The sequence below is a fragment of the Aythya marila genome (assembly GCF_965140915.1).
Source record: "Aythya marila genome assembly, chromosome: 1".
Classification (NCBI taxonomy): domain Eukaryota; kingdom Metazoa; phylum Chordata; class Aves; order Anseriformes; family Anatidae; genus Aythya; species Aythya marila.
The window spans coordinates 206,460,516-206,479,719 of record NC_139042.1 but is presented as its reverse complement, the minus strand read 5'-3'; the positions used below and the strand labels follow the sequence as shown (position 1 = coordinate 206,479,719).

The 19,204-nt window shown below is 66.9% G+C and overlaps 2 protein-coding genes across 2 annotated transcripts in view; one reads left to right on the top strand and one right to left on the bottom strand.

Annotated features, from left to right (window-relative positions):
• The window catches only part of SND1 (staphylococcal nuclease and tudor domain containing 1), a 108,304-nt gene extending 90,317 nt beyond the window's left edge, over nucleotides 1-17,987 (top strand). The window contains exons 17-24 of the mRNA XM_082784756.1: nucleotides 13,622-13,810; nucleotides 13,917-14,058; nucleotides 14,689-14,812; nucleotides 14,917-14,986; nucleotides 15,136-15,249; nucleotides 15,374-15,577; nucleotides 16,849-16,893; nucleotides 17,597-17,987. Coding sequence (XP_082640882.1) covers nucleotides 13,622-13,810; nucleotides 13,917-14,058; nucleotides 14,689-14,812; nucleotides 14,917-14,986; nucleotides 15,136-15,249; nucleotides 15,374-15,577; nucleotides 16,849-16,893; nucleotides 17,597-17,662 — 954 coding nt within the window. The 3' untranslated portion in view covers nucleotides 17,663-17,987. The remainder of the gene's footprint in view (nucleotides 1-13,621; nucleotides 13,811-13,916; nucleotides 14,059-14,688; nucleotides 14,813-14,916; nucleotides 14,987-15,135; nucleotides 15,250-15,373; nucleotides 15,578-16,848; nucleotides 16,894-17,596) is intronic.
• LRRC4 (leucine rich repeat containing 4) lies at nucleotides 7,479-9,592 on the bottom strand (the record flags this gene model as incomplete). The annotated part of the gene is made up of 1 exon (XM_082784760.1): nucleotides 7,479-9,592. The coding sequence occupies exon 1, from the start codon at nucleotides 9,411-9,413 to the stop codon at nucleotides 7,479-7,481; it is 1,935 nt and encodes a 644-aa protein (XP_082640886.1). The 5' UTR covers nucleotides 9,414-9,592.
• Nucleotides 17,988-19,204: the final 1,217 nt, after the last annotated feature.

Sequence of the window (19,204 nt, the reverse complement as noted above, 5' to 3'; positions counted from 1 at the left end):
GCCGGCTTTAATTACGTCGGAGAGGCTGCCGGCTTCTCCCAAGGTGCCGACTGTTTGCGGCCGTACGGCACCGTCCGTCCCCGGGGTCCCGCTGGGCTTCGCCGGCGCGACGCGGGGGCACCGGCGCCGCCCGCCCCACGGAGCCGGCACGTGGCGGTGGCACGGTGGCCACGCGGAGGCAGGGACGGTGCCGGGGACGTGGCAGGGTGGTGGCGGAGCCGGGGGAGCTGCAGGAGCACGAAGCACCGCGTGTGTCCCTCCTGCAAGGGGGGGGGCAGCGTTTATCCACCCCCCCGGGGTCGGGGACGCACGGCGCGGGCAGGGTTCAGCGTGACCCCGGGGCTGACCCGGTTCGGGAGGTCCCTGCTCGTCAGGCCAATTAGGCCAATTAGGGCAGGATGAGGTCGGGGAAGCGGCGCATTATGCAAAGCAGCCGGGGTAGCGGCACCATTTCGAGGCAGCACAGTTGCTAAACTGTTTATGCAAATGGGCCCAGCAGCAGCCCGTGCTGCAGTTGTAATTACTTGGGGTGGGGGGGGGGGAAGGAGCACATAAAATCCTCTCCCCCTTCAAAAAAAAAAAGAGTTTGCCGCAGTCTGCAGCTCAGGCTCGGGGGGGGGGAAAAAAGCCACCAAAACGGCAACGTCGCCCGGTGCCGAGCCCTGCGCGGCGGTGCTGAGCGGCTGGGGAGGGGAAAGAGGGTGCTGAGCCCCCCCGGGGCTGTCCCCTCTTGGGGCTGTGCCCCCCGGGCTGTCCCCACTGATGCTCAGCGTCGTGTAGAAGGGGCTCCGTGCCTCAGTTTCCCCCAGTGGGCAGGGATGGGAGGAGGGCAGCAGCAGCAGTGCTGCGGGGACGGTGGCGCTGGGATGTGTCTCGCCTTCTCGCTTCAGGCTGCTTTGAATCTCTCTGTGTCCTGCTGTCCTTCCCGGGCCAGCACAGGGCTGGGGTTTTTGTGGGCTGACCCGGTGCCGTTAGGAGCTGGGTTCCGCAGGCACCGTGCTCCTCGGCTGCCTCCTGCTCCCAGGAGCACTCCAAGAGCCACCGTCCCCTCTCCGCCTCTCCACGGCACCGTGCTGCCTCTGCCCTCACGGCTCGAGGGAGAGTGCCCGTCCCCTTCAAAGTCCCTGACCCCATCCCTGTCCTCGTCCCCATGTGCTGGGGGCTGCAGAGCACGGGGCTGGCTCCCATGCAGGGCACACTGCAGCCTGTGCACGTCTGTGTGCTCCCAAATCTCTCCACAACCCAATCTCATCACATCCAGGACGACAAATTTGTGCCACCCTACCCGAGGCTCGGAGGGACCTCGGGCGCTGCCTGAGGCGCAGGGCGAGGGGCGCAGCCAGCGGGGCGCTGCCGGTGGGACACGGCTGTGGTGTCCCCCACCAGCACGGAGAGGGGGCTCGGTGTGGTGTGAGAGGAGTCAAAGAAACAAAAAAAAAGATAATTTTGGTGCCGGTTCCTGGCCCTGGCTGCATCCCGGCACCGTGGGGCACACGGGGAGCTGCAGCACTTGGCACCATCGAGGTCGTGGGATGCGTGACGGATTTTGGGGGAGCGTGAGTGGAGTGTGGGGCTGAGCCCCCCAGGCTTTGCAGCGTGCTCGGGGACAGGGGCAGCGAGGGGGGTCCTGCACCGGCTGCGCACCCAGGGCGAGCCCCCAGCATTTGGGGGCAGGGTCCCAGAGCCCCACCGGCCACGCCGCCAGCACCACGCTCCCCCCAGCCCGAGCTCGGCCCCTTTGCTCTGAGGCAAGCGCCGTGCCACTTTGATTTCCATCCCTCCCGACGTTTCACCCGCGGGAAGAGCGAGACCTCGGCAAAGCCCCTGTCACCAAAAGGCAGCCGGCGGCACGGGGCCGGCGCAGGAACCCCAAAAGCAGCAGGGCCGGGGGCAGCCCCCGCTCCCTTGCCCGTGCCCGCTGCCTGCCGGGAGGCTGCGGGGATATTTGGGGATATTTTTAAAAGCCTGTCTGCAGCCGGCTGCTGACTCACAGCCAGGTGAAGCGAGCGGCCGGTGACGAGCCGCGTGCCGGCTAATTTTGGCTGGGATCACGTTCGGGCTGACAGCGGCCCCCAGCAGCTCGCCACGCTCCCGGGGGGGACGCACGCCCGCGGCTTCGCGCTCGGGTTTCACCCCGCAGACACGCCGGGGGGGGACGCGACCCGCCGGCACCGGGAGCCCCACGTCCTGCAGCCACCCACACGGGGACCGCGGCGTCCCCCCGCCACGCGAGCACGGCGTGGGCACCCCCTTGGGGACCCTCTTAAATCGGGGGGAGGCGAGGGGTTGTCGCCCTCCCACGCGGTTTTTTTGGCACCCGGGCGCTTCCCGGCTCCCCGTCCGTGCGTAATGGCAAGCGGCCCCGTCCGCAGCGCTCCTCGGGCGGGCAGCACAAGGCGCTTTTTGTTCTGCTCTGATGAATCGAGCCTCAAATCGCCGGCCTGCCCATCCCCGTGCGCCCCTGGCCGCGGCTCCTGGCGGCCCCCGGCGAGAGGCATCGCAGCCCCGCCGGGCTGAACCGCCAGCGCCTGCCCGGGCTGCGCTGCCGCACGCTGCAAAACCCGCGGAGCTGCGAAAACAGCTGCAGCAACGGAGCCAAAAATATCCGCAGCAATAAGAATAATTACCGCGAGCCCCGCGGCGTCGGGCTGTGCCGCCGAGCCCACACAGCCGGCACAGCCCCCGGCTTCGGTGCCGGCTCCCTGCGCCCGTGGGGATGCCCCCCGGGACGGTGACACCGCCACGGGCACCGCGGAGCACGGCCCCGCAGCCTCGGTGCTGTCCTTGCCCCGCTCGGGAACCTCGGCTCGAGCACGGGGACGCTGCCCACGAGGGAGCTGCCCCGCTGCGGCAGGGTGGTAGGGAGCGACCCAGTGCGTCCCAGCGCCTCCCAGTGCCTCCCAGCGTGTCCCAGTGCACGCAGTGCCCCGGAGGAGCGTCCGCCCCGGCGCTGCCGGCGGGGTTTTCTGGGCGGCTGCTGTGACATTTGCTTTTTTCCTGAAAGTGCAGATTCGGATTTAGTAAATATTTGCCTTTTCCGAGGCACGGCAGCTAATTACGGAGCCCTGACCGCGGCGGTGCACGGGCGGCGAGGGAAAGGCCCCGGCAGGAGGTGCCCGGGCTCCGTCCCCAACCCCGACAGCCCCGGGGCGGGCGCGGGGACCTTCGGGGACCCTGCGGGACGGGGCCACCCCGGAGCCCCCTCTGCCAGCACCCGCTCACACGTGCACGTGCGGAGACAATAGCGGCCGGGCCCCGATGGGGAGCGTTGCCATAGAAATTATCCTTAACAAGCCGCGAGGTTTTTAATCACGGGATGCTGCAGCCGCCGCACACGTTCCCCAGAGCCCCCGCTCGGCTCTGGGGCGTTTTCCTAACGGACCCCCGGGGGTGGGGGGCTCTATGGGGTGGCTGTGGGGCTCCGTGGGGCCGGTGGTGGCCCCAAGCCCCGGTGCTGGCCGTGCCCGTGCCGTCCGAGCTGGCTCTCGGCAAAATCTCACCGGCATCTCCCGTCCCCAAAAGGCTGGGGAGGGGCGGGGGGCAGTGGGTGGATGGCGTGTGCAGGGGGGGGGCAGCGCGCGCCCGGCACCGCCGCCAATGAAAGGCTTTTATATTCCTGTCGCTCCGCTCCTTGCATGTCTCTGGGAAGCCGGTGACGAAGGCGCTCGCACAGGGCTGGCTGCGAATATCCCCCCCCCCCGCCCTCAGCTGCAGGGCCCGGTGTCTGTCTGTCTGTCCCTGTCCGTCCCGTCCCCGTCCCTCTGACCCCTGTCCTCGGTCGGGGGGGGGGGTCAGGCAGCAAAGTTTGTGAGCCCTGGGGAAGGAGCGGCTGCGGCGCAGGGGCACCCGGGTGCCCAAACTGCCCTGCACCTCCCCGGGCACACTGCAAACACCCGAGCACACCGGGACCACCCGAGCACACCCCAGGACCACCCGAGCACACCCCGGGACCACCCGAGCACACCCCGGGACCACCCAAGCACACCCCAGGACCACCCGAGCACACCCCAGGACCACCCGAGCACATTGCAACGACCCAAGCACACTGCGACCCCTTGCACCCATCGCGCTGCATCCCCTCTTGGCACTGCCCCGTCACGCTGCAGCCCACCCGATCCCATGGCAATCTCCCCCCCCCCCAAGCTCAATCAGCCCCCGCTGATGGCCGTGCAGCCCCTGGCATCGCATCGAGCCCCCCCCGGTCACACCACAGTGATCGGGTCACAGCATGGGCCCCTCCACAGGTCCCTTGCTCCGACCACACTGCAAATGCTCCCTCCCATCCCATTGCATCCCATCAGATCCCATCGGATCCATCGGATCCCATCCCATCCCATCCCATCGCATCCCACCCCATCGCATCCCATCCCATCCCATCACAACCTCTCCATCCCATCCCAACGCATCCCCTCCATCCTATCACACTACAACCTCTCCATCCAACCTCTCCATCCCGTCAGCGCCCCTCCAGCCTGTCCCAATCCCATCCCATCCCATCCCATCCCATCCCATCCCATCCCATCCCATCCCATCCCATCCCATCCCATCCCATCCCAATCCCAATCCCATCCCATCCCGCCCCATCCCACCCTCTCCATCCCATCGCACTGCAACTCCTCCATCTCACCGCATCGCAGCCCCTCCATCCCCTCACCCCCCATCCATCCCATCCCATTCCACTCCACCACGACCCCCCCGGCTCCATCCCATCCCACCGCAGCCCCTCGCCCCCAGGACACCGCAGCCCACCCGTTCCAGAGCTCGTAGCCCCCCGGGTCCCAGCCCCGCGCCCCGCGCCCTGCGCTCTCCCCGCCGCGCACGCTCCCTCCGGGCACCTCTCGCAGCAGCAGCAGCAGCCAGATTATTTACTTTGCTATTCTAATTTCGGGCTAAAATTAAAGCTAAGTGCTTAAATAAACTCCATACGTCACGGCAGCCCGTGTCTGCCGCCGGGAGCGGCTCTGGCGGGGCGCTGTGCGAGGAGGATGAGGAGGGGAGCGGGGCGGGAGGAAGGGCCCAGCACCGCGGTGCTACTGGGACCAGGCCAGAACTGGGCCTGGGGGGGGCCAAGGGAGCCGGTGGTGGAGAGACGCCGGGCTTGGAGAGCAAGCAGAGCGCAGCGGCACCAAAATCCCACCGCAAAAAAAATAAAAAAAACACCAAAAACACCCCAAAAAGCCCAAAAATCTCCACCGCCGCATCCGGCAACAGCGGCGGTGGCTCCCGGGGTGGGCACGGCACGGGGGGCTCGGGCACGGCACGGGGGGGCTCGGGTAGGTGATGGGGGGGCTCAGACAGCGCATGGCGCTGCTGGGGGGGGGCTCCGGGGGTCCCGCGCCCCCATCCCAGCGCCCGAGCACCGCGGCACGGCCGGTGATTCATCACCATCCTCCCCCGGCGCTAAATGGCGAATCCAGCATATTTTGGCATATTTTTTTTTTGGGGGGGGGACGGACACACCACACACCGATCCTGGCAGGATCGGGGTACGGAGGGGGGGTCCCTGGCCTCGTGCACACGCGTGTGCAAGCGGTGCCCCCCGCCACGCGCCCACCCCCCCCCCACGGTTCCGCGCTCCCCCCTCGCCGCCGCTCTCCTTCCATTTTCCTCCTGACCTCCTCCCCCGCTTTCCCCCCCCCCCCCCAACCCCAGCATCCCGATTTTTGGAGGCTTTTTGCTGCCGGGCAGACAAAAAGCGGCCACAGAAAAAAAAAAAAAAAAAAAAGAAAAAAAAACCTTTCAGCCTCTGCTCGGCACGGCGAGGGGGGGGGGACACACGCAGGGCGGCCCCCGCGGGGCCAGTTAACCCGTGAGGGACAGCGCGTTGAAAATTTTGAACAATATTTATTAAAATACAAAAATACACTTGTTTTTTTTTTTTGTGTTTTTTTTTTTGTGTGTTTTTTTTGTTTTTTTTTCCTGCTGTTGGTGCTGCTGCCGTTGGTTTGCTCGCTCCGAGTTTACAGTCAGGTCGCTGGGAGTCGATATAGCGATATAGCGATATATATAACTTCGGGTTCGCCTGCCCCCCCCCGGACCCCCCCCCGGACCCCCCCCCCTCTCCATCCAGACCCCCCCCACCACCACCACATCATCACCCCCCCACCACCCCCCCCATCCCACTACACACGATTTCGGGAGTCGCCGAAATCCCACCGCTCAGTCCTTAAAGCTAAATTAAAGCCACGCCGGGGAGGGGGGGGGGGTGTCGGAATGGGGGGGGGGGGGCACCGCCCCCTCCCACCCTGCACCTCCCCAATTGGGGGGGGGCAGCCCCAATATTGGGCCCCCATGTGCTGCCCCCCCCCCCCCCAGCTGCGCCCCCATCGGTGGGCAGAGCGCTGGGGCTTTGTGCCCCCCCCCTCAGCCCCCCCCAATGTGGGGCAGGGTCCCACGAGCCCTTGGTCCCCCCCCCTCGTCCCCCTTTCCACGAGCATCCCTCGGGGTGGGCTGGGGAGGGAGGGGGGGGGGGGGAAGGTCCCATCCTTCCCCCCCCACCCCCATCTCCCCCAGCCCAGAAAACACGCCTGGGGCTCAGCCCGGGGAAGGGGGGGGTGGGGAAAAATCAACCACCCCCCCCCCCCCAAAAAAAAATAATAATAAAGGAGACGCACCCCGGGACCGCGAGCCGCAGCGGGCGGGGGGCTACAATCACGGGTCGGGGCTCCCGGGGGGAGCCGTAGCCCTGCGCCGGGGCCGCCGCGCTGCAGGGGTGCTGCAGTGGGAGGGGGGCGCTGGGGTGGGGGGGGGCGCACCCACTCTGAGCCCCCCCCCCCTCGATGCCGGCCCCCGCTTTCCCCCCCCTCCCCATATTTTTTGTTTTTTTTTTTTGCATTAATACATTGCAGATATCCCCTCCCCGCCACAATCTACACCCACCCCCCCCCCCAAAAAAAAAAAAAAAAAAAAAAAAAAGGAAAAAAAAATTTAAAAAAAAAGAGCAAAAAATCCTATTTTTTTTTTTTTTTTTCTTATTGCATGTGGAAGGTTTTGGCACGGCTCCGCCGGCCGCTCGCCCGGCCCCGGTGGCCGCGGTGCCGCGGGGTCCGGCCGCATCCTGCCCGCGGCGTCGCCCGCCTTCCTCCTCCTCCTCCTCCTCCTCCTCCTCCTTGCGCCCGGGCAGGCACGGACGTCCTCTCGCCTCTCTTAAATAGAACTTACGAGTTAGAAAATAGTTTCTCTGCGTGTTTTTCGTTTTCATTTTCCTTTTTTTTTTTTTTTTCTTTCGTTTTTTGTTTTTTTTTAATTTCAATATAATCTGCTCCTCTTATCAGCCCATAGATTTAATATATAAGCATGTACAAGAAAAAAAAAAGTCTCTCCCCCGCTCTGTACAAAAGTTACTGTCTCTTTTTTTTTTTTTTTCATTTTTTTTTTTGTTCTGTTTTTTTTTTGTGCATTCTATTGCATTTGTAATTTCTGGGAAAAAAAAAAAAAAGAGAAGAAAAAAAAAAAAAAAAAAGAACCCAAAATAGAAGTCATATCTGAGTTTCCTGCACTTTCTCCTTGGTGTGGGTCTGAATGATATAGGGTTCAGAGAGGGTGGTTACGGGGGGGTGCAGCGAGTTCCCCAGGCTGTTCTCTGTCCAGTGGGCCCCGTGCGCGGCTTTGTAGGTGTTGTAGTTAATGTGGTCATGAACGGCGGGCAGCACGACCGCCCCCTCACCTGAGACGCCGGCGGGGGCCGCCGCCGGGATGTCCTCGTCCACCTGGATGATCTCCACCGTCCGGGCGGCCGTCACGGTGCTGCGCTGCTGGTGCCGCTTGCGGAGCTTGTAGAAGACGATGAGCATGGCGGCGGCCAGGAGGGTCACGGCCACGAAGCAGCCGATGATGATCTTGGTGGTCTTCATCACCTCGTCCAGGCTGGTCTGCATCTTGTCGCCGGCGTCGGCGGTGGGCACGGCCACCTGCTTGGGCGTCCGCGTGGTCTGCACCAGGACGGTGGTGGTGGTGGTGTAGGCCGGCTGGTAGCCCGTGGAGGTGGTGGGCACGGGCTTGGTGAACTTGGGGGAGACGTCCTCGGGGGAGATCTCCGTGGTCTCCACCGTGACGGTGGTGAAGAAGCTGTAGTTGGAGGTGTTGAGCTCGGCCGTGCTGACGTTGAGGTAGGCCGAGGCGTTGGAGTTCCCCGCCACGTTGGTCACCATGCAGGTGTAGAGGCCCGTGTCCGTCAGCAGCACGTGGGAGAAGTTGAGGGTGCCGTCGTTGAGGACAGAGATGCGCGGGTGGCTGGACGCGTGGCTCAGCACCGTCCCGTTCGGCAGCAACCACCGAACGGAGGACATGGAAGGAGTCCGGCACTTGAGCTCGGCCACCCGCCCCTCGGAGATGTTGAGGTCCATCGGGGCGTCCATGATGAAGGGCGCCGAGCACTGGAAGGAGGTCTGGTCCACCTCCACCAGGAACCTGCCCCGCATGTGCAGGGGCGCGTGGCAGCGCCCGCAGCAGGTGGAGTTGGTGGGGATGTACTCGCGCAGCCACCAGGACAGCCAGAGGATGTCGCAGTCGCAGTCCCAGGGGTTGTGGTGCAGGTGCAGCTCCACCAGGTAGCGCAGCGGGGCGAAGAGGTCGTGGGGCAGGGAGGAGAGGTTGTTGTGGGCCAGGTTGAGCTCCACCAGCGCCGTGAGGTCGTCGAAGGCGTTGCGCTCGATCAGGCTGATCTGCGAGTTCATAATCCAGAGCTTTTTGAGCGACTTGAGCCCGTGGAAGGAGCCCGGCTTGATCTCGGGGAAGTTGTTCCCCGACATCTCCAGCTCCTCCAGCCCCACCAGGGGCGTGAGGTTGGGCATGTCCTTGATGTTGCACATCCCCAGGTTGAGGTACTTGAGGTTGTACAGGCCCTCGAAAGCCCCCTCGGAGATGTACTCCAGCTTCTTCAGCTCGCCCAGGTCCAGGCGCATGAGGGAGGGCACCCGGTTGAAGGCGTACGAGGGGATGCTCTCGATGGGGTTGTTCCTCAGCCACAGCTCCCGCAGCTTGGACAGGTACTCGAAGGCCCCGCTGGGGATGACGGTCAGCCAGTTGTCGAAGAGCTCCAGGGTGTTGAGGCTGGCCAGCCCGTTGAAGGCGCCCACCTCGATCTGCCGGATGGCGTTCCTGCCCAGCTGCAGGACCTCCAGGTGGTGCAGGTGGCGGAAGGTGTCCGCCTGGATCAGCTGGATGTTGTTCTCCATCAGGTTGAGGTACCGGGTGTTGGAGGGGATGCCCGGGGGCACCTGGGCCAGCCCGCGGCGCGTGCAGACCACCTTCCCCAGCTGGTTACTGCAGGAGCAGGCGGCGGGGCAGCTCGGGGCGGCGGGCGAGGCGGCGGCGGCGGCGGCGGCGCAGAGGGTCCAGGCGTGGACGGTCAGGCAGGCGAACAGGGACGCGCTCCAGGTGTGGTGCCCAGGTACCTGCCGCAAGAGCTTCATGGTGTGGCACGTTCATCATTCACCATCGTCCGGGATGGCGGCGCGGAAAGGAGAATTGGCTCGGGGCCACCCCCCCCCTTCCCTCCGCTGCGCCCCGGAGCCGAGAAGGACGCTCCCGGCTCTCGGACGCGGCGCTTGAAGGCTCGCCGGAGGGGCAGGGGGCCTTGGGTGGGTGGGGGGGGGCGCAGAGAGAGATAAGGAAAGGGGGGGGGCTCGAATCGAGGAAGGATGAAATAGGGAGAATGCAGGGGGAAGAAGGGAAAGGGAAGGGGGGGAGAAAAAAGAAAAGGAAAAAAAAAAAAAAAAAAAAAAAGAAAAAAGGTGCCGGGGTGGTGGGGGGGGGAGGAAGGAGCAGCCCCCCCCTCAGCCGAGCCCCGCTCCCCAGCCGTACCTACCTGGGGGCAGGGGCTGCTCCGGGTCGCTCGGTGCCGAGCAAAGGGGGAGGGGGTGTGGGGGGGGGGGGGTAGCTGGGAGGCGGGGAGGTGGTGTTGGGGGGGGGGGGGCCGGCCCCAGGAAAAAAAAAATTAAAAAAATAAAAAAAGGAAAAGAGGGGGGGGGGGGGGAACCCACAAAATGGCTCCTGGCGGCTGCGGCGCGGGGCGCGGGGAGGCGGGGGCCCGGCTTAGGCGGGGGCCCGGCAGCCCCCCACCACCACCGCCACCGCCGCCAGCCCCGCCGCCCGCGCCGCGCTCCGCCGCCCGCCGCCCGCCCGCCGCCGCATGGCGGCCCCCCCCCCCCACCCCCCCTCCCGTAAGGAGCCCCCCCCCCCCCGGCCGGGCAGAGAGAGGGGGGGAAGGAAAAAATTAAAAAAAAAAAAAAAAAAAAGGAAGGAAAGGGGCTGGGGGGGGGGTGGGAGGAGGAGACGTAGAGAGGAAATTTAAAAATAGAAAATTGAAAAATGGGGGAAAAAAAATAAAAAAAACGGGAATGGGGACGGGGAATGGAGGAGAGGAGAGAGAAGGGGGAGAGGGGGGAATGGGGAAGGGATAAAATGGAAATGAGAGGTGGAAAAGGTGGAAGAATGGGAAATGGAGAAAATGGAAATGGAGAAAATGGGAATGGAGAAACGGGAAATGGAAAAATGGAAATGGAAAAATGAGAGATGGAAAAATGAGAGATGGAAGAAATGGAAAAAAATGGAAATGGAAAAAAAAAAAGGAAATGGAAACTGGAGAAATGAAGACGGAAAATGGAGAAATGGGAAACGCGAAGAGGGGAAAAAAAAAATGAAGGGGAGAGGAAAAAAAAAAAAAAAAAAAGCAAAACACGAGGACGGAGTCGGGGAAAAGCGGCGAGCTGGCTGGAAGATGGAGAAGGAGAGGAGCCGGCGGCGGCGGCGAGAGCGGAGGTGACCGGGCGGCGGGGCGGCAGCACCGGGCGGTCGCGGCCGGGGGGCGGCAGGCGGCGGCCGGGAGCGGAGCCGAGCCCCGCAGCGCGCAGCCGCGCGCACGGCAGCGCGCAGGGGCGCGGAGGGGCGCAGCGCAAGGGGCGCAGCGCGCAGGGGGCGCAGCGCGCAGGGGGCGCAGCGCGCAGGGGGCGCAGCGCGCAGGGGGGCGCAGCGCGGCGCAAAGCGGCGCAGCCGGGGCCGGGCGCTCCCCGCGGGGCTCGGCGGGGGCGGTGGAAGAGGGGGGGGGGGGTTTGGAGAGGTGGGGGGGACACACAGACGCGGGACCCGGCTGAGGTTTCAGCAGCCCCCGGGCAGGGCGCGCAGTGCGGTGCGGAGCGCGGGGGGAGGCGCGGAGCGGTGCCGGTTGTGAGGGGTCCCCGGTGCGGGGATTTGGGGAGGGGGGAGCGGGGGGGCGCGGCGGGAGGCCCCGCGCATCCTTTTGTCCTTCAGCGGCAGCGCGCCCCGATCGCTGACGCACGGCGGCCGGGCACGGGCGTGATGCTGAGCTACGACGTGGACAGCCCCCCCCTCCCCGGCGCCCCCCCCCCCGGCAGCCGCACACCCCCCTTCTCCGGTCCCCAAACCCGGATCCCCCACTGCCACCCCCAGCCCCGCAGCTGGGCTCGGTGCGGTGCTCGCCTTCCTTCCCCTTCCTCCCCTTCTCCTCCTCCTCCTCCTTCTCCTGGCCTCCCCCTGTGTTGTGTCCCCCCCCCCCGGGGCAGGGGGCACAGCGGAGCAGCCCCCGGGGAGGTGACTGCGATGGGGATGGGGACAAGGGGGGCTCAGCCCCTCCCCTCCTTGCACCCCCTCCCCTTCACCCCCCCACCTGCACCCCCTCGACCTTCACCCCCACCCTGACCCCCCCCCCTAGTTCTGAGGACAGACAGATGGATGGACGGACAGACAGACAGAGGTGGCACAGAGCAGCTGTAAGGTGACAGGGGCTGGGGGGGGGGGACATGGCTCAGCACGGCCCCCACCCCTGTGCCCCCCCCAGTACCCAGGCTGGGGGCTGAGACCCGGCACACAGTGGGTGCGTGGTGCCTCCTTGGCACCGACAGGCAATTTTTGGGTCCCAAAAATTTGCAGGGGCAGCATCCTCGTGCACCCCTCGTGCACGGGGGGGTGAGGCAGGAGGGGTGGGAGCTGCGAGGCTGCTCTGAGTGCAGGGTGAGGTTATAAAACCCCCCCATGAGCTCCAGGATGGGAGAACGGCTCCTGGGGGGTGCCAAATATGATCGGCGAAGCAGAGGGCCATGGTGGGGTAATTAAATCAGCGCCTCTGAAGCCATAGGGGCCCACCCGGCTCCTTCTGTGCACCCCGGGGAGAGGCAATGGTGCTGTGCCCTGGTGCTTTTTGGCTGTGCCGTCCGTCTCCAGATGCCGGGGGGGGCAGCCCCAGCCCTCCCCAGGGCTGGACCCGGAGCCACGAGGCGGGTGCTGGGTGCCGGGCAGGCTCGCTGCGTCAGCCAAGCGCCACGCTCGGCCCCGGCGAGGGATCGGTTGCAGGAGGAGGCAGAGGCCGAAGCTCGTGGCCATGGAGCAGAGGCCGGGGCCACTCTGGGCACCCAGGGCCAGAGGGAACAGCCGGGGAGAGCTCGTCCCTGCTCGGGGTGCGGGCGCTGGGCTCAGCCTGGTCGGAGCTGCCGGGCACCGCGGCCGGGTGCGCTTTGCTGGTGCGTGCACGCGAGCTCCGGCCGGGCACCATGCAAAATTTGGGTGCGTGGCGGTGCTGGGAACCATGTCAGGTGCTTCAGAAACCGCTGCAGAGCGCCTCCAGGTCTGAAGCACAACCTCCACTCCGTGAGGCCACCGAATTTCGGGGCCCTGCTCAACACGCGGGGAGCGCAGCGCCTGCAGCACCCATGGCACCTGCAGCACCCGTAGCACCTGCAGTGCCTGCAGCACCCACAGTGCTTGCAGCACCCATAGTGCCTGCAGCACCCGCAGCACCCACAGCACCTGCACCCAGCCACGTGGAGCACCAAAGGGGTGCTCTGCTCCCACAGTGTGCAGCCAGCTCCTCGCGGCCCAGGCGGTGAATTTGGGCACGGAACCTGGCCCAGGACACGAGAGGCAGGGAAGGGACGCGGGGCACAGCAGGGGACGGCTCGTGCCTGCACCCAGCCACGCTCAGGGCCATGCAGCAGCGTGCTGCTGGCGGTGCACAGGGGGTGAGGGTGTGTGGGGTGCACGGGGTGTGTGTGGTGCAGGGTTTATAAGGTGTTTATAAGGTGTTTATAAGGTGTTTATAAGGTGTGCAGGGATTACAAGGTGTGTTAGGGTGCACAGGGTGTGCATGGGGTACGTGGGGTGTGCAGGGTGCATGGGGTGCGCAAGGGTGCACGGGGTGGTGTTCGTGCTCCTTGCCACATGGCACTACTGGGAGAGTACTGGGGGAACACTGGGTAGCGCTATCACAACACTGGGAGCACTGGGAGGGCACCGGGCAGGACTGGGAGAGCACTGGGAGGGCGCTGCAAGAGCACTGGGGCAGCATTGCAGTGGCACTGGGAGCACTGGGAGGGCACCGGGGAGCAGGCAGAGCACGAGGCAGCACTGGGCTGGCAGTGGGAGCACTGGGAGAGCCCCCGGCAGCACTGGGAGGGCACTGGGCAGCCTGGCTGTGGTGTCAGGCCTGGGTCCCAGGGACCCCACACGTCCTGGGGGTGTCCCCCTCCCCACTCCCCCCCCGCCTCACCCCTGAGCAGCCGCTCAGCCTGGTGGCAAGGGCTGGGCTGCGGCGCACGGCGGTGCTGTGCCAGACCCTCCCCACCAGCCAGGCCACGCTGATTCCCACCCCCCCCCCGCTGCCCCCCAGGTGGAAGTGGAGGTGGAGAGCATGGACAAGGCGGGGAACTTCATCGGCTGGCTGCACATCGAGGGCGTCAACCTGTCGGTGGCCCTGGTGGAGCACGCGCTCTCCAAGGTGCACTTCACCGCCGAGCGCAGCCCCTACTCCAAGGCGCTGCTGGCCGCCGAGGAGGCCGCCAAGCAGAGGAAGGAGAAGGTGAGCGGCCCCCTTGGGCCACCGCCCCGGCCCCAAAGCCCCCCAGGGACCCACCTTGGTGGCCGTGGGATGTGTGCCCGCCCCAGCGCCGTCCCTGTGCCCCCAGGTGTGGTCCCACTACGAGGAGACGCCGGTGGAGGAGGTGGTGCAGGTGCTGGAGGAGAAGGAGCGCACGGCCAACTACAAGCCCGTCTTCGTCACGGAGATCACGGACGACCTGCACTTCTACGTGCAGGACGTGGAGACAGGTAAGGGGTGGCGGGGAGGCGGGGGGGGGTCGCCGTGGGGCTGGGGTCGCTGCTCTGTGCTCCCTCCCCGTGTGGCGTCCTGCTGCTCGCCCCCACCTGCAGCTGAAGGTGGCTGCTTTCTTTAAAAAGAGCTGCTTTCATTAAAAAAAAGGCTGCTGAAATTTAAAAACTGAGCTGTGGTGTGGAGCACTCGCTGCCCGGTGTCCCCGAACCCCCAATGAGGTCCCCATGAGGGCAGCACCTGCAGCAGGACGGGTGGTTGGGGACAGGGACGGGGACAGGGCACGGTGCTGCACACCCTGCCTGGCACGGCGTGGGGCACCCTCGTCCCCGTGTCCCCGGGGTGCCCAGGGGGGTGGCACCGGTGCCAGCACCCCATAGCCCAGCTCTGCACATCTCATGGTTGGCAGCAGGGTCTCAGCGTGGCGGTGCTGGCCACCACGGTGTCCCCAGCCCCTGTCCCCACGGTGGGTGGCTTCGTGTCATCGGGCTGAGGACGCTGCGTTTTGGCGAGCAGCCCCAAACTCGCACCCCCAGCCCCGGGTGGGACTCGAGCAGCCCCTGGGTGCCCCCGTCCTTCACTGGGGGGGGTGCCACGTGTGTCACCCGCGTACCCGACCCCCCCCGCAGGCGCCCAGCTGGAGAAGCTGATGGAGAACATGCGCGCCGAGGTGGCCAGCCACCCCCCCGTGGAGGGCTCCTACGTCCCGCGCCGCGGCGACTTCTGCATCGCCAAATTCGTCGACGGAGAATGGTGAGGCTCCCGCTCCCCCCGCGCCCCCTGTGAAAGGGGCGACCCCCCCCACGCCCCCCCCCAACACTCCTCACCCCCCCCCCCCCCTCCCGTTCCCTTTGCAGGTACCGTGCCCGGGTGGAGAGGGTGGAGTCGCCCGCCAAGGTGCACATCTTCTACATCGACTACGGCAATGTGAGTGCGCGGGGTGGGGGCGCCGGATGGGACCCCCCACCACCACCACCTCCAGGCGTGTCCCCCTTCAGCCCCGAGGATAAGGGCTTCGGGGAGCCCTTGGGTGCCCCCCAACCTTTTTATTTTTTTTTTTTTACCCCCCCCTGCAGAAGGAGACCCTGCCCTCCACCCGCCTGGGCGCGCTGCCCCCCGCCTTCAGCACCCGCGTGCTGCCCGCGCAGGCCACCGAGTACAAATTCGCCTTCATCCAGGTGCCCCAGGACGTAAGCAGGGGGAGGGGGGGGGGGGTGGATTTGGGGTGTGTAGGGTGGCGGGATGAGGACAAGGGGGTGGGCACAGCTCCAAGTCGGGGGGCGGGCGCCCACGCTGCCCCCCTCCCACCATCAGGACGACGCGCGGGCGGACGCGGTGGACAGCGTGGTGCGGGACATCCAGAACACGCAGTGCCTGCTCAACGTGGAGCACCTGGGGCCCGGCTGTCCCCACGTCACCCTCCAGTTCGCCGACTCCAAGAGCGACGTGGGGCTGGGGCTGGTCAAGGAGGGGCTGGTGATGGTGGAGGTGCGCAAGGAGAAGCAGTTCCAGAAAGTGGTAGGTGGCGGCGGGTCGTGGGGGGGGGCGCCGGGGAGGTGGCGCTGGGATGGGGGACCGGGGAGGTGGCACCAAGAGGGGGACCGGGGAGGTGGCACTGGGAGGGGGACCGGGGAGCTGGAACTGGGAAGGGAACTGGGGAGTTGGCACTGGGAGGGGGACCAGGGAGGTGGCACTGGGCAGGGGACTGGGGAGGTGGCACCAAGAGGAGGACTGTGGAGGTGGCACTGGGAGGGGGACCAGGAGGGGGACCGGGGAGGTGGCGCTGGGAGGGGGACTGGGGAGGTGGCACTGGGAAGGGGACCGGGGATGTGGAACCAGGCAGGGGACTGGGGAGGTGGCACCGGGAGGGGGACCAGGGAGGTGGCACTGGGAGGGGGCACCTGGCAGGTGGCACCAAGGGGGTGACCGGAGAAGTGGCACTGGGAGGGGGACCGGGGAGATGGCACTGGGAGTGGGACTGGAGAAGTGGCACTGGGAAGGGAACCGGGGAGGTGGCACCAGGAGGGGGACTGGGAAAGTGGCACTGGGCAGGGGAACCAGGGAGGGGGACCGTGGAGGTGGCACCAGGCAGGGGACTGGGGAAGTGGCACTGGGATGGGGACTGGGGAGGTGGCACCGGGAGGGGGACCAGGAAGGTAGCACTGGGAGGGGAACTGGGGAGGTGGCACTGGGCAGGGGGCCAGGGAGGTGGCACCAAGAGGGGGACTGGAGAAGTGGCACTGGGAGGGGAACTGGGGAGATGGCACCAGGATGGGGGACCGGGGAGGTGGCACTGGGAAGGGATCCGGGGAGGTGGCACTGGGAGGCGGACCAGGAGGGGGACCAGGGAGGTGGCACTGGGAGGGGGACTGGGGAGGTGGCACTGGGGAGGTGGCACCGGGGAGGGCAGCAGGCCGGTGGCACTGGGTTGGGGACCGGGGAGGTGACACCGAGCACTAGGTGTCACCAGGCGGTGGGGGCTGCCCTGTGGGGAGGGGGCCGGGTGCTCGGCGATGGACGCCCACCTCCCGTGGCACTGCGTCCGTCCCCGAGGGGGGGGACAGCGTCCCCAGGCACCAAAAAGGGGGGGCCCAGCCACCCCCAGGGTCCCAAGTCCCTACCCCATGGGGGGGGCACCCCCTTCTTCACCCCACCCCACCCCCAGGGTCCAGGTGGCACAGGGGGGGCGGTGTGGGGGGGGTTCCGGGCAGTGTGGGGGGGGTCCCTGCTCGCACAGCCCCCCCCCCAGGGGCAGGGGGCTCACCCCGTGGCCGTGCCCCCCCCCGCAGATCACCGAGTACCTGAACGCGCAGGAGACGGCCAAGAGCGCACGGGTGAGTGGGGGGCGCGGGGGTGGTCGTTGGGGTGTGGGGGGGGGGCACCCGTCCCCTATGGGTCCTGGGGGGGGGCGGCTGCAGCCCCTGTATCAGCGGGGGGGGGTGGGTGCGGTGCCCCTATCTCTGGGGGAAGATGCTGGAGGTGTGTGCCCCCCCCCATCCAAGGGGTGATGCTGGATGTGCCCCCCCCAAAGGGGAGATGCTGGATGTGCCCCCCCAAAGGGGAGGTGCTGGATGTGCCCCCCCAAAGGGGTGATGCTGGATGTGCCCCCCCCATCTCCAAAGACAGGCTCTGGATGTGCCCCCCCCATCTCTTGGGGGGGCAGTTACCAGCTGTAGCCCCCCCCTCCAAAGGGGAGGTGCTGGATGTGCCCCCCCAGACGGGTAATGCTGGATGTGCCCCCCCCAAAGGGGTGATGCTGAAAGTGCCCCCCCCAAAGGGGAGATACTGGATGTGCCCCCCCCAGAGCAATGATGCCGGATGTGCCCCCCCCCACCTCCAAAATCACCCTCTAGTTGTGCCCCCCCCACCTCCTGGGGGGGGGCTGTGGGCGTCCTCTACCACCCACAGCCCCCCCCTCCCCATCACCGGGCACCTACTTCATGACCCCCCCTCACCAAGGCCAGATGCCGGCTGTGCCCCCCCCCCTCCCCACCAACTGTCCCCCCCCCCCAAAATATTGTGCCCCCTCCCTTGCAGCTCAACCTGTGGCGCTACGGGGACTTCCGCGCCGACGACGCAGACGAATTTGGCTACAGCCGCTGAGGGACACGGACGATGCCCCCCCCCCCCCCCAAAACCGACACCCTGACCCCCCCCCCATCATGTGTCCCCCCCCCACCCCCCCCCCTAATCCCCTCCGACCCCCCTCCGGGCCCCTTTGAAGGGGGGGGGGGGGGTCATGGCTCCGGGGCGGGGGGGGGGGCTCCGTCCCCCTGCCCTCCTGCCCCTGACAGCTGATGCGCCCCCCCCCCACCCTGTGTCCCCCCCCCCCCAAATTTGTCCCCTGTCTGTGTCCCCCCCCCCCCCGCCACCGTGGCCCTGGCCTGTATTTAAAGCTTTGGAGGCCCAATAAATGTAGCCGAGCGTCGTGGGGGGGGGGCTCTGTGGGTTTTTTTTGGGGGGGGGGGTCCTGGGGGGGGGGGAGGTGGGGGAGGAGGAAAAGGGGGGTCCTGGGTGGAGTGGGGGGGGGCAAGGAGGGGGGTCCTAGGGGTTGGGGGGGGGAAGATCCTGCAGCCCTCGGGTCCCAAAAAGCGCCCCCCCGCCCCCCCCCCCACAAAACCCATGTCCCAAATTTGGGCCCCCACCCCCGCACCCCAAACTGGGGACCCCAAACTCGGGTCCCAGCCCCTGGCCCCCCCCCCCCCCCCCCCCCCAAAAAACCCAGGCTCTATCCCTGGAGCTCAGCCTTGCCCCCCCCCCCCCCCCCCCCCACAGCCCCCCCAGACCTCAGCCCAGGTCCTGGGGCTCTGTGCCCCCCCCCCCGAGACCCCCCCCCCCCCCCAGGCCCCCATTAGGGCCGCGCTCATTTAATTGGAGCCTAATTAGAGCCCAGCGCGCTGGGTGGCGAGCCTCGGTAATTAATGCAGCTAACGGCTTTAATTAACGGGGGGGGCACCAGGAATGGGGGGGGGCACCAGGAACATGGGGGGGGGCCTGGGGACACCTCAGGGGGATTCCTCCCCCCCCCCCCCCCCAGCATCCCCAGGTGGGGGTCCCAGCCCTGAGCACCCCCCTGCTGCTGGGAGCCCCCCCAGTGCCCCCCCAGTGCCCCCCCAGTGCCCCCCAGTGCCTCCCAGTTCCCCCCAGTTCCCCCCAGTGTCCCCCCAGTTCCCCCCAGTGCCTCCCAGTGCCCCCCCAGTGCCTCCCAGTGCCCCCCAGTTCCCCCCAGTGCCCCCCCAGTGTCTCCCCAGTGCAGGCAGCAGCCCCCCAGTGCCCCCCAGTGCCCCCCAGTTCCCCCCAGTGTCCCCCCAGTTCCCCCCAGTTTCCCCCAGTGCCCCCCAGTGTCCCCCCAGTGTCCCCCCAGTTCACCCCAGTGTCCCCCCAGTGCCCCCCAGTTTCCCCCAGAGCCCCCCAGTGTCCCCCCAGTGCCCCCCAGTTTCCCCCAGTGCCTCCCAGTGTCTCCCAGTGCCCCCCAGTGCCCCCAGTCTCTGTGTGCACTGACCCTGCCGCAGCAAACTGGGGGGGCTGCTGGGGGACTCGTGTCATTAATTGGGGGGGGGGGAGCACAGCCGGGGGGGGGCTCGGGGGGTTCGGGTGTCACCGCGGTGTCACCAGAAATGGGGGGGGGCCGGGGGGGGGCAGGGT